We start from the raw sequence: 20,219 nt of genomic DNA, 5'->3' as shown, positions 1-20,219 counted from the left end.
TTCCACAAAATGAAACAATTAAACTGGATAGTTCACTATTTTAGATAATTGAGTTTCTTAGAAAGCTGGTAATGTACAGAATGTTTTACACACAATCACAAATCATTCTTACTGGAGATTCACCAACAATATCCAAATAAAAAGGACGCCAAATCAATATACCTTAATCCTCAACAAAAGATACTCTTAAGTGATTAACTATATCTGCCATCCTCGACGAAAGAATAGTCTACTAATAACTATTTCCGCCATAATATTGACAAGGGGTGCTATCCTGATAAAGCACAACATCCTCCCTCTTCCACGTTGTCGGTTATTTTTTGAAACGTCAAAAAGTTGATTCACGCTCTTTTCATGTCTTTATGAAGCACAAACTATCTAAACAATCCTATCAAAAAAAAGAAAGGCCAAGTTTAGTGAGCTTTAAAGCTCCGTGACAGGGAACAGACCGAGGGAAGAAGGAACAATACAAGACGCCTGCTTCAAACCTCTTCCGTTTTTACCTTGCCTCCGGTATTTTCTTTTGCTAATGTCACCATCATACAGGTGAAGAAAAGATCAAATTCCACTTCATGTGGATTTAACATCTTTGTTCAAGTGCCCCTCAAGTCTCTCAATTGCAGCACCTACGCCACCCTTCACTTCATCGCCATCAGTTGTCCCCGTCCCTTCATTGGCTTTCTCTACCAACTTCAAATGAAGCCACCCTGAAAGAACAAGTTTGTTTCAGTAAAAGCAAACGATAAACAACATATCCCACCCACTAGTTTGTCCCTACTTCACATGATTCCTCACACTTGAGGAATACACAAGATGCATGAAATCCTCATAATTTGAAAGTGTAACCCACACTGCCTTAGCCGAGACTGAGATGATAATTTAAATCATTTAGCAGCAATAACAATCCCCTAAGGTTAGAATTTTAAGTAAATACAGAGCAATTTAATGGATTGGGATTAGTAAGAAGGTCACATTCTAATACCAAGAGGGAAGCAAACTGCAGCACCCAAAGCAGAACCCAGCATCACGTTTCTCGCACGCCATTGAAGTGATCCTGGCACTGGAGCCATAAAAAAGGAGTTAGTGGGGCAGGAGATGATCTAAAAAAGGTTCTGATGCCAAAACTTGCCACTTACTAATTAGACCAAATGTTGCAGCTGTAGCAGAACCAGCTCCAACAACATTATAAACATCATGCACCCCACGCTTTTCAGCAAGCAAATTCTGTAATCCATAAAAAGCAGCAGTGAACATTCCAAGGCGTATCCCGCCAACTATTGATCCACGAGTGACTCGTATAAATCTTTTTTCCATAGCATCTCTCATGAGCCGATACTGTTCACGCTTATCTGGTGTGCTCCCAAGCTTCAACATCACCTCCGCATCCTTGCTCTGTTAAAAGAGGAGAAAGTCCCATGAATATGAGAGGAACCATCTATGCAGAAAGAAAAGAATTTCAGGTCCTTCCTTTTGGGAAGCAAGGACTAGGGAAATCTTATTAGTCGCAGCTTTCCTCTAAGGTCAACAAGGTCATAAGTTCAGGCAGATCTAAGAAAACCATTAGTTTTCTTCTGCTTTCCATTTATTTCAAAATTAATTCTGAACTCCTAAATGTGTAGTTTGAGATCCCATTTACTATTCAGACAATGTAATATCACTACTGCCAAAGCTTCACAATTAACATTTTTCTCCAACTTATCCTCCTAAGTCAAAATGCACCAGCGGGGAATAGTATCTAATAGTTACAGAGGGGAGGGATACTAACAACAGAAGCAGAAGCCTCCTTGCTACCTCCATAAACCATGCCAGCGAATACCCCAATTACAGTAGCAGTGCCCCAGTTTACAGTTCCAGCCATTTTCTGAGATCTCTGAAAGAAAAAGATATACATAGAGAGATAAATATAAATATCAAACAGACAAGTGTTAATACTACGCAAAACCCTGAGATAAGTCAGATAAAGTAGTATGATAGTTCCAACAGTTAAGTTATTTGTGCGCTGGTGTCAACCAACATTAACACTTTTCCTTTACGGAATTTGGGACTGGCTACTTTGCACCCATAAGCTGAGTTATAAGGAAATAAACATTTTGGATTAAAAAGAAAATCGACCAAACAGCATTGGCAGGGGACAGGAACAACAACAACATACGCAGTATATTCCCACGCTAGGTGGACCAAACAATATCTGGAACCGAAAATTTCTTCAATGAAGTAAAGATTAGAACTTTAAAACGACCATGTAAAGATCCCAAATTCCAAATCAAATATTCGAATCTTTATGAGTGCCTCACTGAGGAAATTGACAAGTACTCCTTCCGTTTCAATTTGTTTGTCTCACTTTCCTTTTTAGTCCATTTCAAAAACAACTAGTGTTTCCTTTCATAGAATGTATGGATATTTTGGTACATTTTGAGTATCCCTAGTCCAACACTACATGATTCAAAACTCTTGTTTACTTTCTTAAATTCCGTGTAAACCAGACAAACAAATTGAAAACGAGGGAGTAAATATCGGGAGTAATTTCAGATTGAAGAATTCCACCAAATAGAAGAAGATTAAGGAGCAGTGATCTAATAACTGATTTTAAGTAACCATATACAAATTCATGTATATGTATATATAGACAGAGAGATAGGAAAAGAAAACTTACAGTAGCTACGGTTTCCTCTTCAGTTTGCTCATAGGATTCCATTGCTAACGGAGAAGACGCTTCTCTCTTTGTGATCGCAGCTAAGAGAACGGAGCTACCGCTTACCGTCTGATGACTTGAATATTTTGGATTCGAATTGATGGAGGTTATACATCGGGCCGGATCGGGTCCGACCCGTTGATTTGGGACATAAAAGTGGGCCTTGATCAGGGACTAAAGCCTATTCTCTATCGTCAACGTTTAGCCCTGAAAGTCAAATATCATTCATTTTAGCAAAAATTACACATCATACATAAAATAATTTCTTAATTACGTAGCATGATTAAGATTCTAAAACATTACTTTTACATAGTTATTTGTTAACTAAAAATACCACCTAAAACTAAAATAATATCTTAAAAATAGCTCCTAAAACTAAAAACCCAATAAATAGTCATTCCATATGCTTATATGAACTAGGACGGACCGACCCTTCACTTTAAAGGACCTTAAAATATATGACCCAACCCAGCCCTAATAGGGTCGCGGGTTGAGGCAGGCTAACCCTTTATTTTTATTGATTTTTTGTTAGATTTTCTTTTTCAATTTGAACTAATAGATATGACAATTCATTGGCACTTCTAACATATTATTACATAAAGTACATAATTCTACGATAATTTATAATATTTCAACACCAATACATTGTCAAACATATTTGAATTCATTGATCACATTATCTTAATCAACATCAACATTCATCTAAATTCATATGCTAATTTAATAAGTTGAACAATATTAAAAAGTTATATATCAAAAAATAATAATATTTAAAATTCACTTAAAAACATTATCGCTTTGAGTTTGGGTAATGTTGTGCAATTGATTTCGAGTAGCTGCAACAAGTGTTTGAACGTTTTATGATGGATGCAATTTTTATATTTATGGTTAGAAATTTTAATATTTGTCATTTAATACTAAATGATTAAAATGTTATGTAAGATACTAGGTAAAATTAATTGAGTACAACAACAACAACAACAAATTCGGTGTATTCCCACCAAGTGTGGTAAAATTTTTAACCATTATTTAATTAAAATTAATTAAATTAATCGAGTAAAATTAATTAAGTAATCACTATTTATATTTTTAATTCCTTTTGCTTACAGTTTTCTTTAATTTTAAGTTCAAATTGAATAACAATAACAAATGAAACATCAATACTTGATGATTAAGGTTTAACACTTAATAAGTTAAAATATTATGTAGGATATTAAACTTATTCAATAACTACTATTCTTAATTATTACTTTTTCTTTTGCAATATTCATTTATCTTTAATTTTAATTAAATAGTATTTTGACCCACAGACCGGCCTAGCCCTGCCTCAGTCAAGCCTCAAGGGTCAGCGGGCTAACTTGGGCTGGGCTTATAAGCCCTAGGTTTGAATGGGTTCAAAAATCACAACCCAACCCTTATAGTGGGCTGGGTTGGGTCGGCCTCAAGGGCCAAGCCCATTTTGACGACTCTACATACGCTTAACTCGGTTGAAACTAATCTAAAAAAATAGCCAAATGTTTAACTTTCAATTTATAGCCACATTTGTTGTTGACCAAATAACGACCAACTTTGGTAAGCTTCTTCCGCTTCTTCTTCTTTTCATTTTCGTTTTTTATAGTTGTCATTTTACTTCTTTTCTTTTCTTTTTTTTTAGCTTTTTTTCTAGTTTCATTTTTCCTGCTGGTTTAGTAAAAAAAATAAATTGCTCTTTATTGTTTAAACAATCAAATGTAAGAGTAAATTCCCTGAATGGTCACCCATGTTTGGATAATTGCCTACAAATATCACTTTTATTTTATTTAGGACAAGAATATCATCCAACTTTTCTTTTTTTCCTTAAAATATACTTATCATCTCAAAATCTTTCTCTCTCCTACTTGAAATGCCATGTCATTAATTTTTTTTTTTTTTGATAAATGTATAACTTATCAAACTTATTTAATTAAAGTTTTATCCTAATTCTTTTTTATAAAAAAATTACACATAATATATTGATAATTGAAGATTAATCTAATTACACCAAAAGCTTAGGTTATTTTATTTGATATGTAATTTTCAAAGTTTCTTTTATTTACTTATTTATTTCACCACTTAATAATAGTTTTAAAATACAAGTACTTATACGAATTGGTACAATAATTTTTTTGTTGTTTATTTTATACACTAAAAATTCTTAAAATGTAAAAGAAATAAAATGATGGATTACATATTTTAGACATTAAGTTTGTTATTTATATGGGAATAAAAAAATAAAATCACCTTTTTTGAAGGAAAGAAAAAATTATGTACTCTTGAAACAAATTAAACTTTTTAAGAAATATTAACAAAATGATACCTTCTTCAGTAATATTACAAATGAATTTTTAAAATATTACTCTATCAATTCTTCTTCGGTTTTGATGGATTTAGAATGAAGTGCGGATATAAATTAGTGTTTAATTGTATAATAAAATAAAATCTAAATATAATGATCACAGGAAAAAGTGAAGAAACTAAATTAAAAATAATATTTTTTTTTTCTAAATTTATGTCTTATCTTATGTATTTAATGATTTATTTATGGAAAATTACTTGTAAAAAATCTGCAAAAAATAATTATTTTTTCACTATATATTTATCAAAAATTATCTTGCATAAAAAATTGCAAGTAATCTATGTCCAAATAAAACTTTTTAGGCAATAGTACATATTAAATTTTTTTTATTGAATTTTGTTTGGCAGCAAAAAAATCGTAGGTTTGTCATCAATACTTTTAAATAACAAATTATATTCTTTTATTCTCTATTACTCTATATTTGAAGGAAATATAATATCTTTGGATTATATTAATCTAAAAATTCTTTTTTATAATCCCAAAAAGCAGATTTTATTCTTTTATTCTCATATAAATAACAAATTTAATGTCTAAAATATGAAATCCAACATTTTATTTCTTTTACATTTTAAGAATTTTTAATATATAAAATAAATAATAAAAAAATTAAATGAGTACCAATTTTTATAAGTACTTGAGTTTTAAATATTATTAAGTGGTGAAATAAATAAGTAAATAAAAGAAACTTTGAAAAGTACATATCAAATAAAATAATTCAAGCTTTTGGTGTAATTAAATTAATCTTCAATGATTAGTATATCATGTGTATTATTTTTAAAAATAAGAATTAGGATAAAATGTTAGTTAAATAAGTTTGATAAGTTAAATAGATCTATTTATCAAAAAAATAAAGAAATTTTAATGACATGGAATTTCAAGTAGGAGAGAGAAGATTTTTGAAGTGTTAAGTATATTTTAAGAAAAGTAAAAAGAGTCAGTGATATTCTTGTCCTAAATGAAACAAAAATGATATTTGTAGGCAATTTCCCTAACATTGGTGATCATCTAGGGAATTTACTCTCAAATGTAAGTTTGTAGTTATTCTTTTCTAGCTAGTTGATGATGCTATTTTTTTTTTTGTTTTTTTATAACAATGATATAATTTGTATACACCATAAAAAATATATTTTGTACAATAACTTTATAATTTGTATACCCATTCTATATGACAATTACATAATTTCTATACATTCTATATAATCTTTAGTTGTAATTATTGTATATGCTTGCATATATTTTCGCTGTAAAAGGTGTATTTATGTGGTATATATACTTGATGTGGTATAAAAGTGTATCAATTTTGTATAAGAGAGTATCAATTGGGTATATGGACACTGCATATGCATGCACAGGTTTCCCTTTTCTCTTGTTATAAAAGTGTATCGATGTGGTATAAAAGAGTATCAATTGGGTATAGGGATTGCATGTGCTTGCATAAAATTTTCTTTCTCTTTTTCTAAAAAGTGTATCAATGTGATATAAAAGTGTATTAATTGTAAATATAGAAACTGCATATGTCCAATTGAGCCAAATGGCTAAAAAAAGAAAAGGGTAAAATTCAGAAATAACATACTTATTCCTTTAATTATGAGTTTCAGAGCAATAGTTTCATAATTACATAATATAACAAGTTGTATTTTGTATTTTTGCAAACTGTTGCTGCAAAAATACAATACATATGATTTTCACTGCTCTTATGATCAATATGTATTTTGTATTTTTGCAAACTGCTGCTACAAAAATACAAATACATATGCTACAAAATGTAATTTGATAAAAGTGTTGTTGTTTTTTGTAATTTAATACTTAAGTATACTACTTTATGTATTTAATACTTAAGAAAATAAATTGAGCCGACTGTCTTCAATTGTCCACATTTTCAAATTGTGGGAAACTTCTTTTCAAAGTGATCAGCCCATGTCCTTTCCTATAAAATAATTTCTTTTGGGCCAATGTATATAGCAAATAATACTTTCTCTCTCATGTAATTGATTTTTCATAATCTCTCTCTTAGCTAATTGGCTAGATTTACGGCATTAATTTATGCATGCTTCTTGATTATATCTCAAAAAAAAAAAATTCTCCCAAATCAGTCAATTTTTTTTTATCTTTTCCTAAACATTCATGGTGGGTTTGCATTAAAGATTTATTGGAGTAATTTCTCATTCTTAAACATCCGTGGAGATATGCATTGAAGATTCTGCGGTAATCTTTAATTTTTTCGGGTATATAGATATGTTTCTTTTGATTTGTTTTAGGTATTCTCTAAATGAGCCGCTAAGTTTCTTCAAATTTCATCTATTTTCATAGAATAGAATGTATAATTTGTAAATTGAATTGCATATTACTGTTAATTTCACAGAATAAATCTTGATGAATTATTTTCATAATTGAACATTTGATCCAATTTTAGTGAATTTGATAATTGCATATAGATGATTTAATTGTATTTGGTTGTGTAGGTTTTGTATGTGTGTATGCATTATATATTTTTTTTCATTTGTATATTTTTATATATATATGAATGTATTGGATGTATGTTTTTCATGTATATATGTAGATTTTTGTATAACTATTTATGTATATAAGTTTGTTTTGTGTTGATACACATACACTTATGTATATGCATATGTATGTGTTGGTTCATATATACATTATGCATATATGTATACATATGTTCTATATTTGTATATATATGTATATGCATATTTGTATATATATACATACACATGCATATATATAAGTATACTACTTCTATATACATACACTGATTTTTATATATTGTGTATCAACACATTAGGATCCTAATATACAAATGTTTAATTATTAATTGTATATGTATAATATTATATGTTTATACAATATAGCGTTGATATACATATGTATATGTTTATTCAATACATAGTTGATATTCATATGTATATGTTATACAAATGTGTTTGTCTCATATGTATATGTTTATTCGTTTAATTTTATATGTATAATATTACACATTATACATAATTATAAAATTGTAATATGTATCTATATATAATTGTATATATATATTTAGCTAAAATTCAATTGTATGAAGTATAATTGGTTTATATATGTTTGTACTAAAAAGAGAGTCAATTATAGAAGGAGAATCACCAACATATTTTGTTATATAGAAGAAGAATATTGAGAAAAGTTGAAGATAATAATGATCATTAATTACTTTCCTTTTATTTTAAATTAATATTAATTATATTGACTAAATGAGTTCTAAATACATTTGACACTAACTATTGTGTATTAAATGTAATTAGTAAAACTTGACCATGAAATTAGTTAGAACATAGAAGGAGTCTAAGATGTCTGTGAAGTTTTGTCTTCATTTTATTTTTAAATTTTAAGTTGGAGTTGAATTTTTATTAGATCACACTTTTGTAAAGAATGTATATAATTTGATTATATGTATGAATTTCTAAATACTATATAATTATCCAACTTGACTAATTTACCTAGAACATAAAGTAGATTTTATCTAAAAAAGTCATATCTCAAAATTGACGATAGTCACCTAATAACATAGATTAGATCTCAACTCCTAATAAAATACTTCAATTAAATTTTGGTTTTACATTTTGAAAAGCCTTTTGCGTATTCCTTCAAAGCTAAATACATAACCACCAGTCCTTTAAGTTTGTTAGGATTGTTTCGAAAGTGTTTAATTGAAACATAAATACTTTATTAGGAATAGAGATGACCAATTAAAACAAGCTTAATAAGAATATCTAAATGAAATCTTCTAACAAATTTAATGTTCTGATTTCTGTATGAAGCCTTCGGCTGATTAACATGAATTTATGAATCAATAAAGTGCACTTCCATATTTTGGTATACGTCGGATCATATACTAGTAGTCTAGTACTTTTTTTTTTTTTTTTTTTATCATACAGAACATATACATATATGTCCAACAACAACTAAAGCAACAACAATGAATTTCTATTATTTCATAGAGTTATAGAAATAAATATTCAAATGTATTGCACCTTAAAAAAATATATAATAGGATGAACAAAAAGACATATGACACACCATCGAGTTTTTATTTGTGAAGCCTAGCAAGCTAAAATCTTCTTCCTTTGCGGTTCATGGAAGTAAGAATGGTGAGTAAAGCCATTGTTATAAATCCACCCATCAACAGACCACTTGCAATGTACCCCCTTTCTATGGTTTCTCCACTTTTTATATCTTTGAATTCAAAGCTCACCCCAAACCCCAAACCAACACCACTTGCCAGCAAAAATGCTATCACCTGCATGCCAATTTCATTTCATTCACCACACTTATTTTGTAAAATTATTAAGACCAAAATAACATTAAAATATTAAAAGGAAAATAAATTTAACAAATTTTGAGGGGAAAGAGTTTTTTTTTACCTTATCTCCATAGAAGTCAAACGTTGGGAGAAATTTGCCTCTAATCAATCTCTTCTCTTTGATGGCATAATACATTGCGAAAGGCAGCTGAATCAATGAGTATAAAATTCCACCTGATGCGGCAGCTACCACATACCTTCAATGGTGCAAAATTAATTAAAGTATTACAGTATATATACCCCATCTGTTTCAAAATAGTTGTCATGTTTCGCTAATCAAAAGTCAATTTGACTACTTTCCAAAGCTAAATGAGATTATATTAATTCAATAGTTCAAAAATCTACATGAAAAGTAAAAGAGTATGCGTGCCAAAATACCTATAGCTCTTGATACCACGAAATTCGGATTTGATGCTTCCACGGAGCATAGTAATAACTATTATCGCAAGGGAAGCAGCACATAACAATAGAATTAAAATCCTAAGAGCAAGAATTGAGTTGATTATAGCTCTTGATGATGCCATTATTCAACTCCCTTGGTTAATTTCCACTTTCTAAGTCCTCAATATATATGCAAATCTCCTAACTGCATATTCCTTTTGTATATGCATTTTGACAGAAATCACCAAAACTTAATTAAAAATGATTGAGAAATCGATATGGCCAAAGATTTTGTGTCCTAATACTAATAGTTTAAGTTTCATTGTACGTAGCCGGACGAGAATGTCACAGTTCCGATCCTTTTCTAAGTAAAACGGCCGGCGACACGCAATACATTATAGTAATTGGTAGAATCTTTGAATGTAAAATTCATGAAATCAACACAACAAAGATATATGTAGGAGGGGTGGTGGGGGAGGGGGAAATTACACTATATATATGAGAAATTTTTAATGCTTAATTATGTATATATTTAAATCCCCTAAATAAAATGCAAAGGGTTAGTTCATTCAAAACACACCTCAATACTTATTTTCCCATTTCAAGCTCTTAAAGTAAAAATTCTGAATTCACTATTAAATATATGATATGTTTAATTTTAAAAAGGAAAAACAACATTATTTGATGTTTCATACATAGATCAATCATAATGGCCAACATGCAAAAAAGTTAGCTTGGGTCAATCACCACCACTATGATCCTATTCTAAATTACATTAAGCTTCGCCATAAAGCAATCCAACACTTGGACAGCATCATGTCTTCAAAATTTACACCAGTCTGTAGTGCCTAAAAGCAAGTCAAAGCAAATGAAAAAGCTAAAAAGTTAGCCAAATCTTCTTAAAGAAACCTGAATGCTCCCCCAAAAAGTAGAAATCTCCTTTAACATATTCAACTCACCATCTGAACCAAGTATAAAAGTATAAGTTGTCGAGGCATGATTTATAGTGAGAGGTATTAAAATATAAAGAATTTATCAACAAAAAAATTAGAGAGATTCAACATCTAATATACTATTATAAAAAATACTTTTAAGTTTATATAAATAATGTAAATTTGAACGAACACCTTGCTTCCCTAGCTCCGCCACTGGTCCCACACCTTAAATCATGCATCCACTCTAACTTAGCTCTGTTAATGAAGTATCACCATTTTCTTAACGTCCCAAGCAAAGTATCTATCAACTTTTTCTTTTTCCTAAGAAAATAAAATATATTTTTGTACCTTCCAAAACACATGCAACAAGTCTCTTTTCCTCCATTGACACCCATTATACTTCTCCCATTTCTCTCCTCTTAGCCATGGCTCATATTCTCACAGCTTTTTTCTTCATCACTATATTTCAAACCCTAACAGTACTCAGTACAGCTCATAGCTATGGCGATGCACACACATGTCGATCATACTGCGGAAACTTAACCGTTGATTATCCTTTCGCAATTCAATCCGGTTGTGGCCATGCAGGTTACAGAGATCTCCTATTCTGCATCAACGGTGTTTTAATGCTGCACATTAGCTCAGGATCGTATCGCGTATTGGACATTGATTACGCTTACGAATCCCTCACTTTAGATGATCCACACATGTCGACTTGCTCGGCAATAGTATTCGGCAAGCGTGGCAACGGCTTTGTTGTTGAGCATTGGAGGGAGCAGTACTTGAGCCCAACAGTTGACAATGTATTTATGCTGCTAGGTTGTACCGCGGAGTCCCCGCTGTTTCAAGGCTTTCCAGGGAAGCATTTGCCGTGCAGGAATGTCTCCGGGATGGGATGTGAGGAGTACTATGGGTGTCCGGGGTGGAACATTGTTGGGACGAAGAAAGTTGGGTTGGTTTATGGATCAGGTCCACCTGATTGTTGTGCAGTTTCGTTTGAAGCTATTAAGGCTATTAATTTGACAAAACTTGGTTGTCAAGGGTATAGTAGTGCTTATAGTTTAGCTCCATTGAGAGTTGATGGGCCTCATGGATGGTCATATGGGATAAGAGTGAAGTACTCAGTTGAAGGAGGTGACTCTTTTTGTAAAGCTTGTGAGGCAACAAGGGGAGCTTGTGGCTATGATATTAATGATTTTAGCAGTTTGTGTATGTGTGGATCGTGGAATTCTACTTCCAATTGTGATTCAGGTAATAAACATTTTTAACTCCTATTTTCTTCGTTTCAACGTAACCTACGTGAAATGACGTGGAGTAACATATTTTTCTGAGAAGTATCTTTTGTTAAAACAAGAAGACTATGATTTCTTTCTTTATTTATTGATGCTGTGCAGTCCACTCATCAGCTTCGCACAGAAGAACTTGGTCACTAATGGATGCACTAACAGGTAGACTTATTGATGAATATTACCTTCATTTCATACTCCCACTGACACTGACAGTGTTTTATTTTAGTTGACCCTCTTTTTAAATTTAGTTGTTTCTTTGATGAAATCAAGAGGATTTTATTATGTTTTTCCAATACTACCCTTATTAGTAAATGACTAGACAAAGTATATATATAATCAAGTTTATATTTTTAAAACATAATTAATAAGGTTAATTTGGTAAAATAAATCTCTAGACTCTAATAAATATTTTTTTAAGGGACGTGCCAAGTCTACAAGATCAATTAATATGAAACGGAGGGAGAAATATTTATTTTTTAAGCGCTTTATTATTATTTATAGTTCTATCAAACGTCTTAATCAACACTCCACTTATTTAATTAAGAGTGAAGTTGAAAACTGAAAAGAAATAACCAAATATTTGAAAACAGTTTTGTTTTGTTACTAATATTTAGTCCTGAGGACTAATTAATACTCTGATAAAATGTAGGATTCATGGGTTGTATTGCCGTCTGGAAGCTGTCTGCCACACTTGGACTATAGGAAACAAATCACTTTTTTATGTGTTGATTCATCCCAAAAACAATAAAAGAGCAATTCAAATATGCATGATTACCAGAAGCAAACATAAAAGCAACTTATATAAATGTTGACCCCTTTGACTGTTTCTTATATTTACTTCAGGGCGGATCTATGTAGAAGGTATGGGGTGGCACGACACCCGCACTTTACACTATATTTTTAGAGTGATTTTTAGCACTTGTCTATTTTCTCTTTTAAAAAAATCATAGTGTGACTATGAAGAATAGAACCCGTGACTTTTTCTTTGTAAAACACTTGACAATACCAACTAGGCAAGCCTTCACGTAATACTAACACTTGTTAGATATATATAATTATAGTTTACTCTTTGAATATTGATTCCACTATCCTAAAATATCGTCCGGAGTATACGTTATTGTTCAAAATAAGGTGGCACCCGGAGCTTTCGAATCTTGAATCCGCCTCCTTTTAAACCTCCTCAATTAAAATTTTGGCTCCGTCACTGATTGTATTTCAGCGTTAAATAGACTGTTATGTTGTGCTAGAAAGAAAAAAAAGAGAAATGGCTACTTCTTGGCTTTGATTTTTCTTTTCTGGAGGGTGGTAGTGGTGGTGGGGGGGGTGTTAATTTGTCAATTTTGGCCGAAGAGTTTTGATTGCATATTATTATTATTATTATTATTATTATTATTATTATTATTATTATGTATGTCTACGGAGTGAGAGAGTTGTTGTATAATTAAGATGTCGCAACATCATATTCTTATTGCTATTTCTTGCTCTATCTCAATCTGATATTTTTTCAAAAAAAATAAAATAAAATTATAAAAGCCTTTACATTTTCAACAATTCAAATGCAATAATTAACCTGTTATTTTCTTATTGAATTACGTTTTGATAACATTTTAAAATTATTAAAATTCTATAACTAGTCAAAAAACTCTCACGTGGGTGTGGGACTACAACTTATGTTTGGTAATAACAATTTTAATAAGGAAACTAATTTAATACGTAAGTACTTAATTTTCTTTCAAAGTGGGTAACCGCCTTATGTCAGCTAAGTGGTGATTTGGTGGGCACATCACCTAATATAATGAAGCAGGCCATTGTCATAATTTGACCAGTAAAATAATGAACAATTGGACATTGCTCTGGACCGTGGTGAATTAATACATTTTATATCTTTAATTAAATATATTTTGAATTTGAATTTGATGAATTAAATTGCTATCAAATATATGTATATTTTGAATTTAATGAATTAAATCGCCATTAAAAACATCAATTAAACATTTGCATTAATTTAGCATACAAATTTAATATAAATATATATATATATATATATATATATATATATATATATATATATATATTTCTAGTTTTCTACCTACTCAAAATTAGACTTTTCCAAGAATTCTAATTACTAGTTTTTTTTTTTTGTTTATTTAAGACTTTATCCCCCTCTTAAAAATAATGATAATAACGATTAATATGAGGAATTTTTATTATAATATACATATTAGTTTATGCATAGTCATATATCTTAGAAAATAATTTGAGCAATAAATAAATAATATTAAGAGTAAAATATAAAAATATATTTTGTTTTGATATTATATTAAAAATGACAAGTACTAAAGGTAAAAATCTGATTTTTGACATACATCAAAGGGAGTAATAGTGTTATGAAGGAATACGAAATCCATGGAAAACAAAAAATAATAAAACATGACGAAAACACAAGAGAAAACGCCAGAAAGAAGCGTTTGTAGTTTTTTTGTTCCCATCTGGTGTCCCGTACTCGTATTGGAGCTCGACTAATTTGGATTCGCGCTGGATAAGGCCCCATTCGGACATAGCGCTTCCAACATTATTTTCTCCATACTCAGGATCGAACCTTCGGTCTCTGATTAAGGGTGGAACAGCCCCATCCGCTGCACCACAACCCATATTGATTTGTAGTTGTCAGTTGCCCATACCCACCGTTAATTGGCTATAACCCAACAACAAATCGTTTGGTACACCGGACGTCAGGGTTAAATTTATGTGTGTTTCATATAAACATATATTGTATCAATCCAATATTGAATTTAATTTAAAATATTTCACTTTACTATATACAACAACAAATTCAGTGTATTCCCACCTAGTGGGGTCTGGGATAAGATGTACGCAGTCCATACCTTTACCTCTAATGAAGTAGAAAAGCTGTTTCCGATAGACCCCCGGCTCAAGACACGAGATACCACACAAACACATAGTGCAGCATAGAAGCAGATTACATAACATAAATACGGCACCCATAAGTAATATAAAGCAGAGGAAAGTAGGGAAAAGCACACAGATTCATAATACAACATGAAACACGGAACACGGAATCATGATAAGAATAAAACCCCACCAAGTAATTCCCTACACTAGCGACCCGAACTGGCCCTAATCCTCTGTTGTAATTCGCGTCCTCCAGACCTTCCTACCTAGGGTCATTTCACTTTACTATATACCGAATTTAAAATTAGCTATTTCATCCCATATAGAATTCATTCTGGTATCAAATGGGAGACAAAATTCGTTTGTAATTAGTTGTCGTTGTTGCTAAAAAAAATACATATTCCTTCAAATTTACTCAAATTACTTTTTCTAGTTAGTGTTATTTGGCCGTACTCATCATTAATTGCTTATGATTTATATTCCTTTATTTATATCCTTTTTGTACATTGACTATAAGGAGTTCTTTTTATATCTCCAACATTTATTAACCTTTCTGCCTCGTCAATCGGAACTGTAACACGTTCGTGTTTATTGAATCTTGACTGGTTGGTAAAAACTGTAAGCCATGTCTCTGCTACACTGTCCCATTCTTCCTGCAAAGGCACCTACATGTCTCTCTGCAAATCGTTACAGTTCCAGTTTGGTAGTATTTCAATGTTGTAATAATCCAATCACCAACAACACACGTTTCAAGTTTTCAACTATTGTATCTGCCTTGCCTGATTCCTATAAGCATTCTTCCATTTCCTCGTTCAGCCAGGTCAAAGCTTTACGCCCTTTCTTTGTTTTATATTTCGTTCTCATTGCTTTGTGGGACTATATTCGATATCTTGTTATTGTTGTTGTATTGTTTTCGTACTCCATCGGTCCCAATATTTATGTTTCACAATTCGTATTTCGAGAGGTCAAACAGTTTTTGTTTATTTGAAAACTATGTAAAATGTACTATTATAAGATAATTGACAAATGAAATATTTAAAACATATATGAAAAAGTTACGTCAAAGAAAGATTTGTTTGAGTTTTGAAGGTGTCATATAAATTGGGATGAAGGCAGTAGTTTTGACTTTCGAGTATGGTTCTGAATTGGGTTTTTGTTTTTTTTTGTTGTTTTGAATGGTTCAGTTGATCGAGGATTTAATTAGTGGGAAAGACTTGACGGAATCCGAATCAGAAGATTCTCTTGATTTCTTGTTGAATGGTGCTGATGAAGCTTTAATTAGTGCTTTTCTTGTTCTTTTGAGAGCTAAAGGTGAAACCTTTGAAGAAGTAAGTTCCACTCTCTATTATTTACCCTGCGTATAGCGGGAGGTTTAGCTCAAGTGATAGACACAAAATATTTATGTACACTCTTGAATCATGACTTTGATGGGAGGAATCATGTTAAGATCCGTTTTGTTAATGGCTAATGGTTAGGTAGTGGGATTGGCAAGGGCAATGATTAAGCATTGTAGACAAGTGGAAGGATTAGGTGATGCAGTTGACATTGTTGGGACAGGAGGAGATGGTGCAAACACAGTGAATATCTCAACAGGTGCTTCAATACTTGCTGCTGCTTGTGGTGCAAAAGTTGCCAAGGTTAACAGATTTTTTTTTCATTACATGGCGAGTTTTCTATGGTTTCCTTAGTAAGTACACGTATTTGAGGCTGAAAATTCATGGGGTTTAATGGCAGCAAGGGAATAGGTCGAGTTCATCCGCTTGTGGAAGTGCAGATGTGCTGGAAGCACTGGGTGTTGCAATTGAGCTGGACTCCGAGGTTGGTGCACTTCCCTGTATTGACAGATTAATGTCGAGTAGTAGTTGTAAGTCCTGAAAGGAATACTTGTGTCAAATTGACTTCTGTAATTGGATGTAGTAGCGTATATTCAGAATAAATACTTGTCACATTCACCTAAATAAACTGATGGATGAGCCATCCAGAAACTGCTGTGTAATGAGAATTTATCGTTTCTATTTTTTCCTACTCTTGTAATTTCGGTGCACTAATGTAGATAGGGGGTAGGTACATCCAACACATGACCAATATCTTATTTGTCTTTGATGATGACCTCCAAAGCTGCTATTATCCTGTCTCTTGAACCTATCTTGGGCTATAAGAATTTTCTCATTATGATGGAAGGGAATAGCATGTAGTTTTTCCTACGGGACTTTGTTTCTCACCTGCAAATGTGCTGTCATATTTAGTCTCACTAAGAGAGGGGTCATTTGTATGCCATATTTCTTGTTGCTATTTTTTGGGGCTCAGTGGCTAAGTGATGTTAACAATGAAGTGCTTGATGTAGATTAATAGGCAGCCTACAGTGTCATTATAGAGAGCATATTGCTGTGTAGGCTCTCTTATTTTTGGTACACTACTTGTATACAAAGGTTTTCAAATTGATAAACCTATTACCTTATAAAAAATTTTATAGGCAGCCTAACATCATCATTCTTTCTTACTAATCAAGAATTAACTAAAAACTTGTGCTATAGCCTTTGGATCAATAGAATTATTCATTATCTTTGATTCTCTAATTTGATGCTGCTGGTGATTGTTAATGACTGGATTCAGGGGGTAAAAGATTCTGTAGCTCAGGCTGGAATTGGCTTCATGATGGCTCCAATCTACCATCCGGCAATGAAGATTGTTAGACCTATTCGGAAAAAGCTGAAAGTAAAGACAGTATTCAACATCCTTGGTCCTATGTTGAATCCAGCAAGAGTGCCTTTTGCTGTAATTGGAGTTTACAAAGAAGATCTGGTAATTTTTAAACTTCCAATTATACTATTCGATAAAACTCTTGAGTACATGGCTATAAGAATCTTGTACACATCGATTCTGAGTATTGAGGTGCTAATGCTTCTTTTCTTCTCTGCTTTGGCTTCTAGTTCATAGGTCTCCAACTTGTTTTAGTGTTGTGTTTAGAGTTATGTGTGTTTAGTGTTGTGTAGATCCATTGTAATCAACGCGTCTTTTCTTTAGGTTGACAAAATGGCTAAAGCAATCCAAAGGTTTGGCATGAAAAGAGCACTGGTTGTTCACTCGGAAGGTCTAGATGAGATGAGTCCCCTTGGTAGTGTTCCCTGTTGCAATTTTAGTACATATTCAAGTGTGACTTACTAAAAAAACGTAATTCTGTTTATATTTTTATAATGATGTTTCTTATGTTTTACTTCACTTGCATATTACATAAGAGTATTTTGTTTGGACTTTACGCTTTGTTTTTATTGATAATAAGGTAATTCTACAGGGCCTGGATTAGTCCTTGATGTCACCCCAGATAAAATTGACAAGTTCAGATTCGATCCATGTAAGTAACTTGTCAATATCAGAATCAGTTCACAATTCTTAAAAGAAAATAAGTTGGAAAGAGTTTGTGTACTAATTGTTTTACTCGGACAACTAGCAAAGGAGCCTCTAAATTATGCTGGACGGAATTAACTTAAAACCCGAAAAAATAAGTAGCATGGAATTATATTGGTAGTGAAATAAATGATGAATTACCCTTGGTGTGTTTCTCAATAGTCTGTTAGCGCTTTGACTAAAACTAGTCTGACAAGATTGTCGCTCTCTAGTGGACTTTGGCATCCCTCGCTGTACTCTTGAATGCCTGAGAGGTGGAGGTCCAGAATACAATGCCGAGATGCTTAGGCGTGTGCTCTCAGGAGAAAAAGGGCCGATTGCTGATGCGTTTGTAAGTCTTATGCTGCTATACCTAAATTTCCTTATGTGCTTTCTCATTGGTGCAGTTTGGTGTATATACACCATCTTATCAATAAACTATAGACCCCATTTCAATGCTTACCGACTTTCTTCCCCTATGCAAGTTCTCACACACTATTGTGAACTAATGGCAGGCCCTAAATGCAGCAGCAGCATTACTGGTCAGTGGACATGTTAAAAATCTGGCTGAAGGAGTGTCCTTAGCTCGCGATACACTACTTTCCGGGAAAGCTCTGAGGACACTTGATACGTGGATACATGTGTCCAACGTAAGGATAGTTTCTTAGTGTTTATTTGAATGAAGACTATATCAGTTTAGTGTATCTGTTCTCTGTTTTGCAGAGGGTGAAGGATGCAGCTCTTCGGGTTGGTAAACTTTCTGCTTGAAATTTGATGGAAAGTACCACGCTGAACACGTTACACGTTCAAAATTTGTGGCTGATCAAGATTGAGAAATGGGCATAGCGGTTAAAATACTCAGAAATCAAAGCCAGAATAGAAGACACTTCAATCAACTTGTCAAAATTGAGGGGGTCAAAAAGAGCAAAAATAACTGGCAGACCTTTTAGCCCTCTTAAGATTTTGAGGGCAGATTATATGTACTCATAGAAGAAATAACCGAAGTGATAAAGTCTGATTGAGATTTGTTTCGATCAATGTATCCTAATATCCTTTCAATTTGGAAGGAAGAATAAATATGCACTTCTTGCACAAATATCACTTTACAAACTAGAAAGTCACTATCAAGTTAACTTGTAAATATCAATTGCTGATGTAAATATGGTCAATTACACTAATAAACTTATATATATATATAGCGGGGGAAGAGTAGGAGTCCTCATCGATTGGCAATGGCGGAAATTAGTTGGGCGGAACTTCATCATGATTGCTTGCTCTAATAGTTAGGCGTTTGAATATGATAGAATTTTTGGCACTGTGTGCAAATCTTGGCCCTATGCAGCCACCAAGAAAAATTTTAACAGTGATCTGCCTAGAGTTCCTTGGCTGATGCTATCTGAAGAGGAAGAGGATGATGGCTGTTCTTATAGAAAATTCTTCAGCCTTTATAATGGCATGAGGATCCCCAAAGCTAGCGGTGAACGATTATGGAATCTATGGGCTGACTTTTCACTTTCGGAAAAGATGACTCTGAATGTAGTCTGTTACATCCCTTCTCTGGCGTTCGGATTAAATTGCCCCCATCACTATACCACTGAAGATTATGAGGGGCACGAGACTGAACCGGTGGGGTACTTTTTCCAGAAGCAGTTCTGTCAAGCCAGTGGCGGAGCCAAGAATTTAGCAAAGGGTGTGCAAATTTTCTTCCCAGTTATGGTAAGGGTGTGCAAAATTAAATATTTACTCATAATAGCTAACATTTAACCTTTGTAGACCACGTAATTACTCGACGAAGGGTGTTCATCTGACCACCTTCGTTTAAGGTGGTTCCGCCCATGCTGTCAACTAGTTCTTCTCATTCATCCGACTATGTTCTCATGGTCCTCGATCCAGGCATCCATCG

General features: G+C 32.4%; 4 protein-coding genes across 5 annotated transcripts; 2 read left to right on the top strand and 2 right to left on the bottom strand.

Moving 5' to 3' along the window:
* Window positions 1–10: 10 nt before the first annotated feature.
* Window positions 11–2,931, bottom strand: LOC107862537. Of its 2 annotated transcripts, XR_001672000.2 has the most exons (6): window positions 2,654–2,914; window positions 1,766–1,870; window positions 1,137–1,392; window positions 983–1,060; window positions 504–707; window positions 11–388 (listed from the first exon to the last, which is right to left on the bottom strand). XR_001672000.2 is itself a non-coding variant. In XM_016708149.2 (5 exons), exons 1-5 carry the CDS (start codon window positions 2,693–2,695, stop codon window positions 571–573), a joined length of 618 nt encoding a protein of 205 aa, XP_016563635.2. In that variant the 5' UTR covers window positions 2,696–2,931; the 3' UTR covers window positions 11–570. The 2 variants fall into 2 exon arrangements, 1 of the variants encoding a protein (XP_016563635.2); XM_016708149.2 differs by having other exon boundaries at window positions 11–707; window positions 2,654–2,931.
* Window positions 2,932–9,089: 6,158 nt separating this feature from the next.
* LOC124897158 (CASP-like protein 4D1) lies at window positions 9,090–9,938 on the bottom strand. The gene is made up of 3 exons (XM_047409705.1): window positions 9,793–9,938; window positions 9,476–9,611; window positions 9,090–9,351 (listed from the first exon to the last, which is right to left on the bottom strand). Exons 1-3 carry the CDS (start codon window positions 9,936–9,938, stop codon window positions 9,163–9,165), a joined length of 471 nt encoding a protein of 156 aa, XP_047265661.1. The 3' UTR covers window positions 9,090–9,162.
* Window positions 9,939–10,808: 870 nt separating this feature from the next.
* LOC107865971 lies at window positions 10,809–13,093 on the top strand. Its single transcript, XM_016712156.2, has 3 exons — window positions 10,809–11,981; window positions 12,125–12,178; window positions 12,669–13,093. The coding sequence occupies exons 1-3, from the start codon at window positions 11,156–11,158 to the stop codon at window positions 12,719–12,721; spliced, it is 933 nt and encodes a 310-aa protein (XP_016567642.1). The 5' UTR covers window positions 10,809–11,155; the 3' UTR covers window positions 12,722–13,093.
* A 2,279-nt stretch (window positions 13,094–15,372) lies between these two features.
* Window positions 15,373–19,429, top strand: LOC107862538 (anthranilate phosphoribosyltransferase, chloroplastic). The gene is made up of 10 exons (XM_016708150.2): window positions 15,373–15,752; window positions 16,117–16,260; window positions 16,408–16,569; window positions 16,667–16,750; window positions 17,546–17,734; window positions 17,957–18,047; window positions 18,225–18,284; window positions 18,550–18,668; window positions 18,832–18,966; window positions 19,040–19,429. The coding sequence occupies exons 1-10, from the start codon at window positions 15,558–15,560 to the stop codon at window positions 19,082–19,084; spliced, it is 1,224 nt and encodes a 407-aa protein (XP_016563636.1). The 5' UTR covers window positions 15,373–15,557; the 3' UTR covers window positions 19,085–19,429.
* The last annotated feature ends 790 nt before the right edge of the window (window positions 19,430–20,219 follow it).

Source organism: Capsicum annuum, chromosome 3 (genome assembly GCF_002878395.1).
Source record: "Capsicum annuum cultivar UCD-10X-F1 chromosome 3, UCD10Xv1.1, whole genome shotgun sequence".
In the NCBI taxonomy this organism is placed as follows: domain Eukaryota; kingdom Viridiplantae; phylum Streptophyta; class Magnoliopsida; order Solanales; family Solanaceae; genus Capsicum; species Capsicum annuum.
Note: the sequence above shows the minus strand (reverse complement) of the source record. Positions and strands in the feature narration are given on the sequence as shown.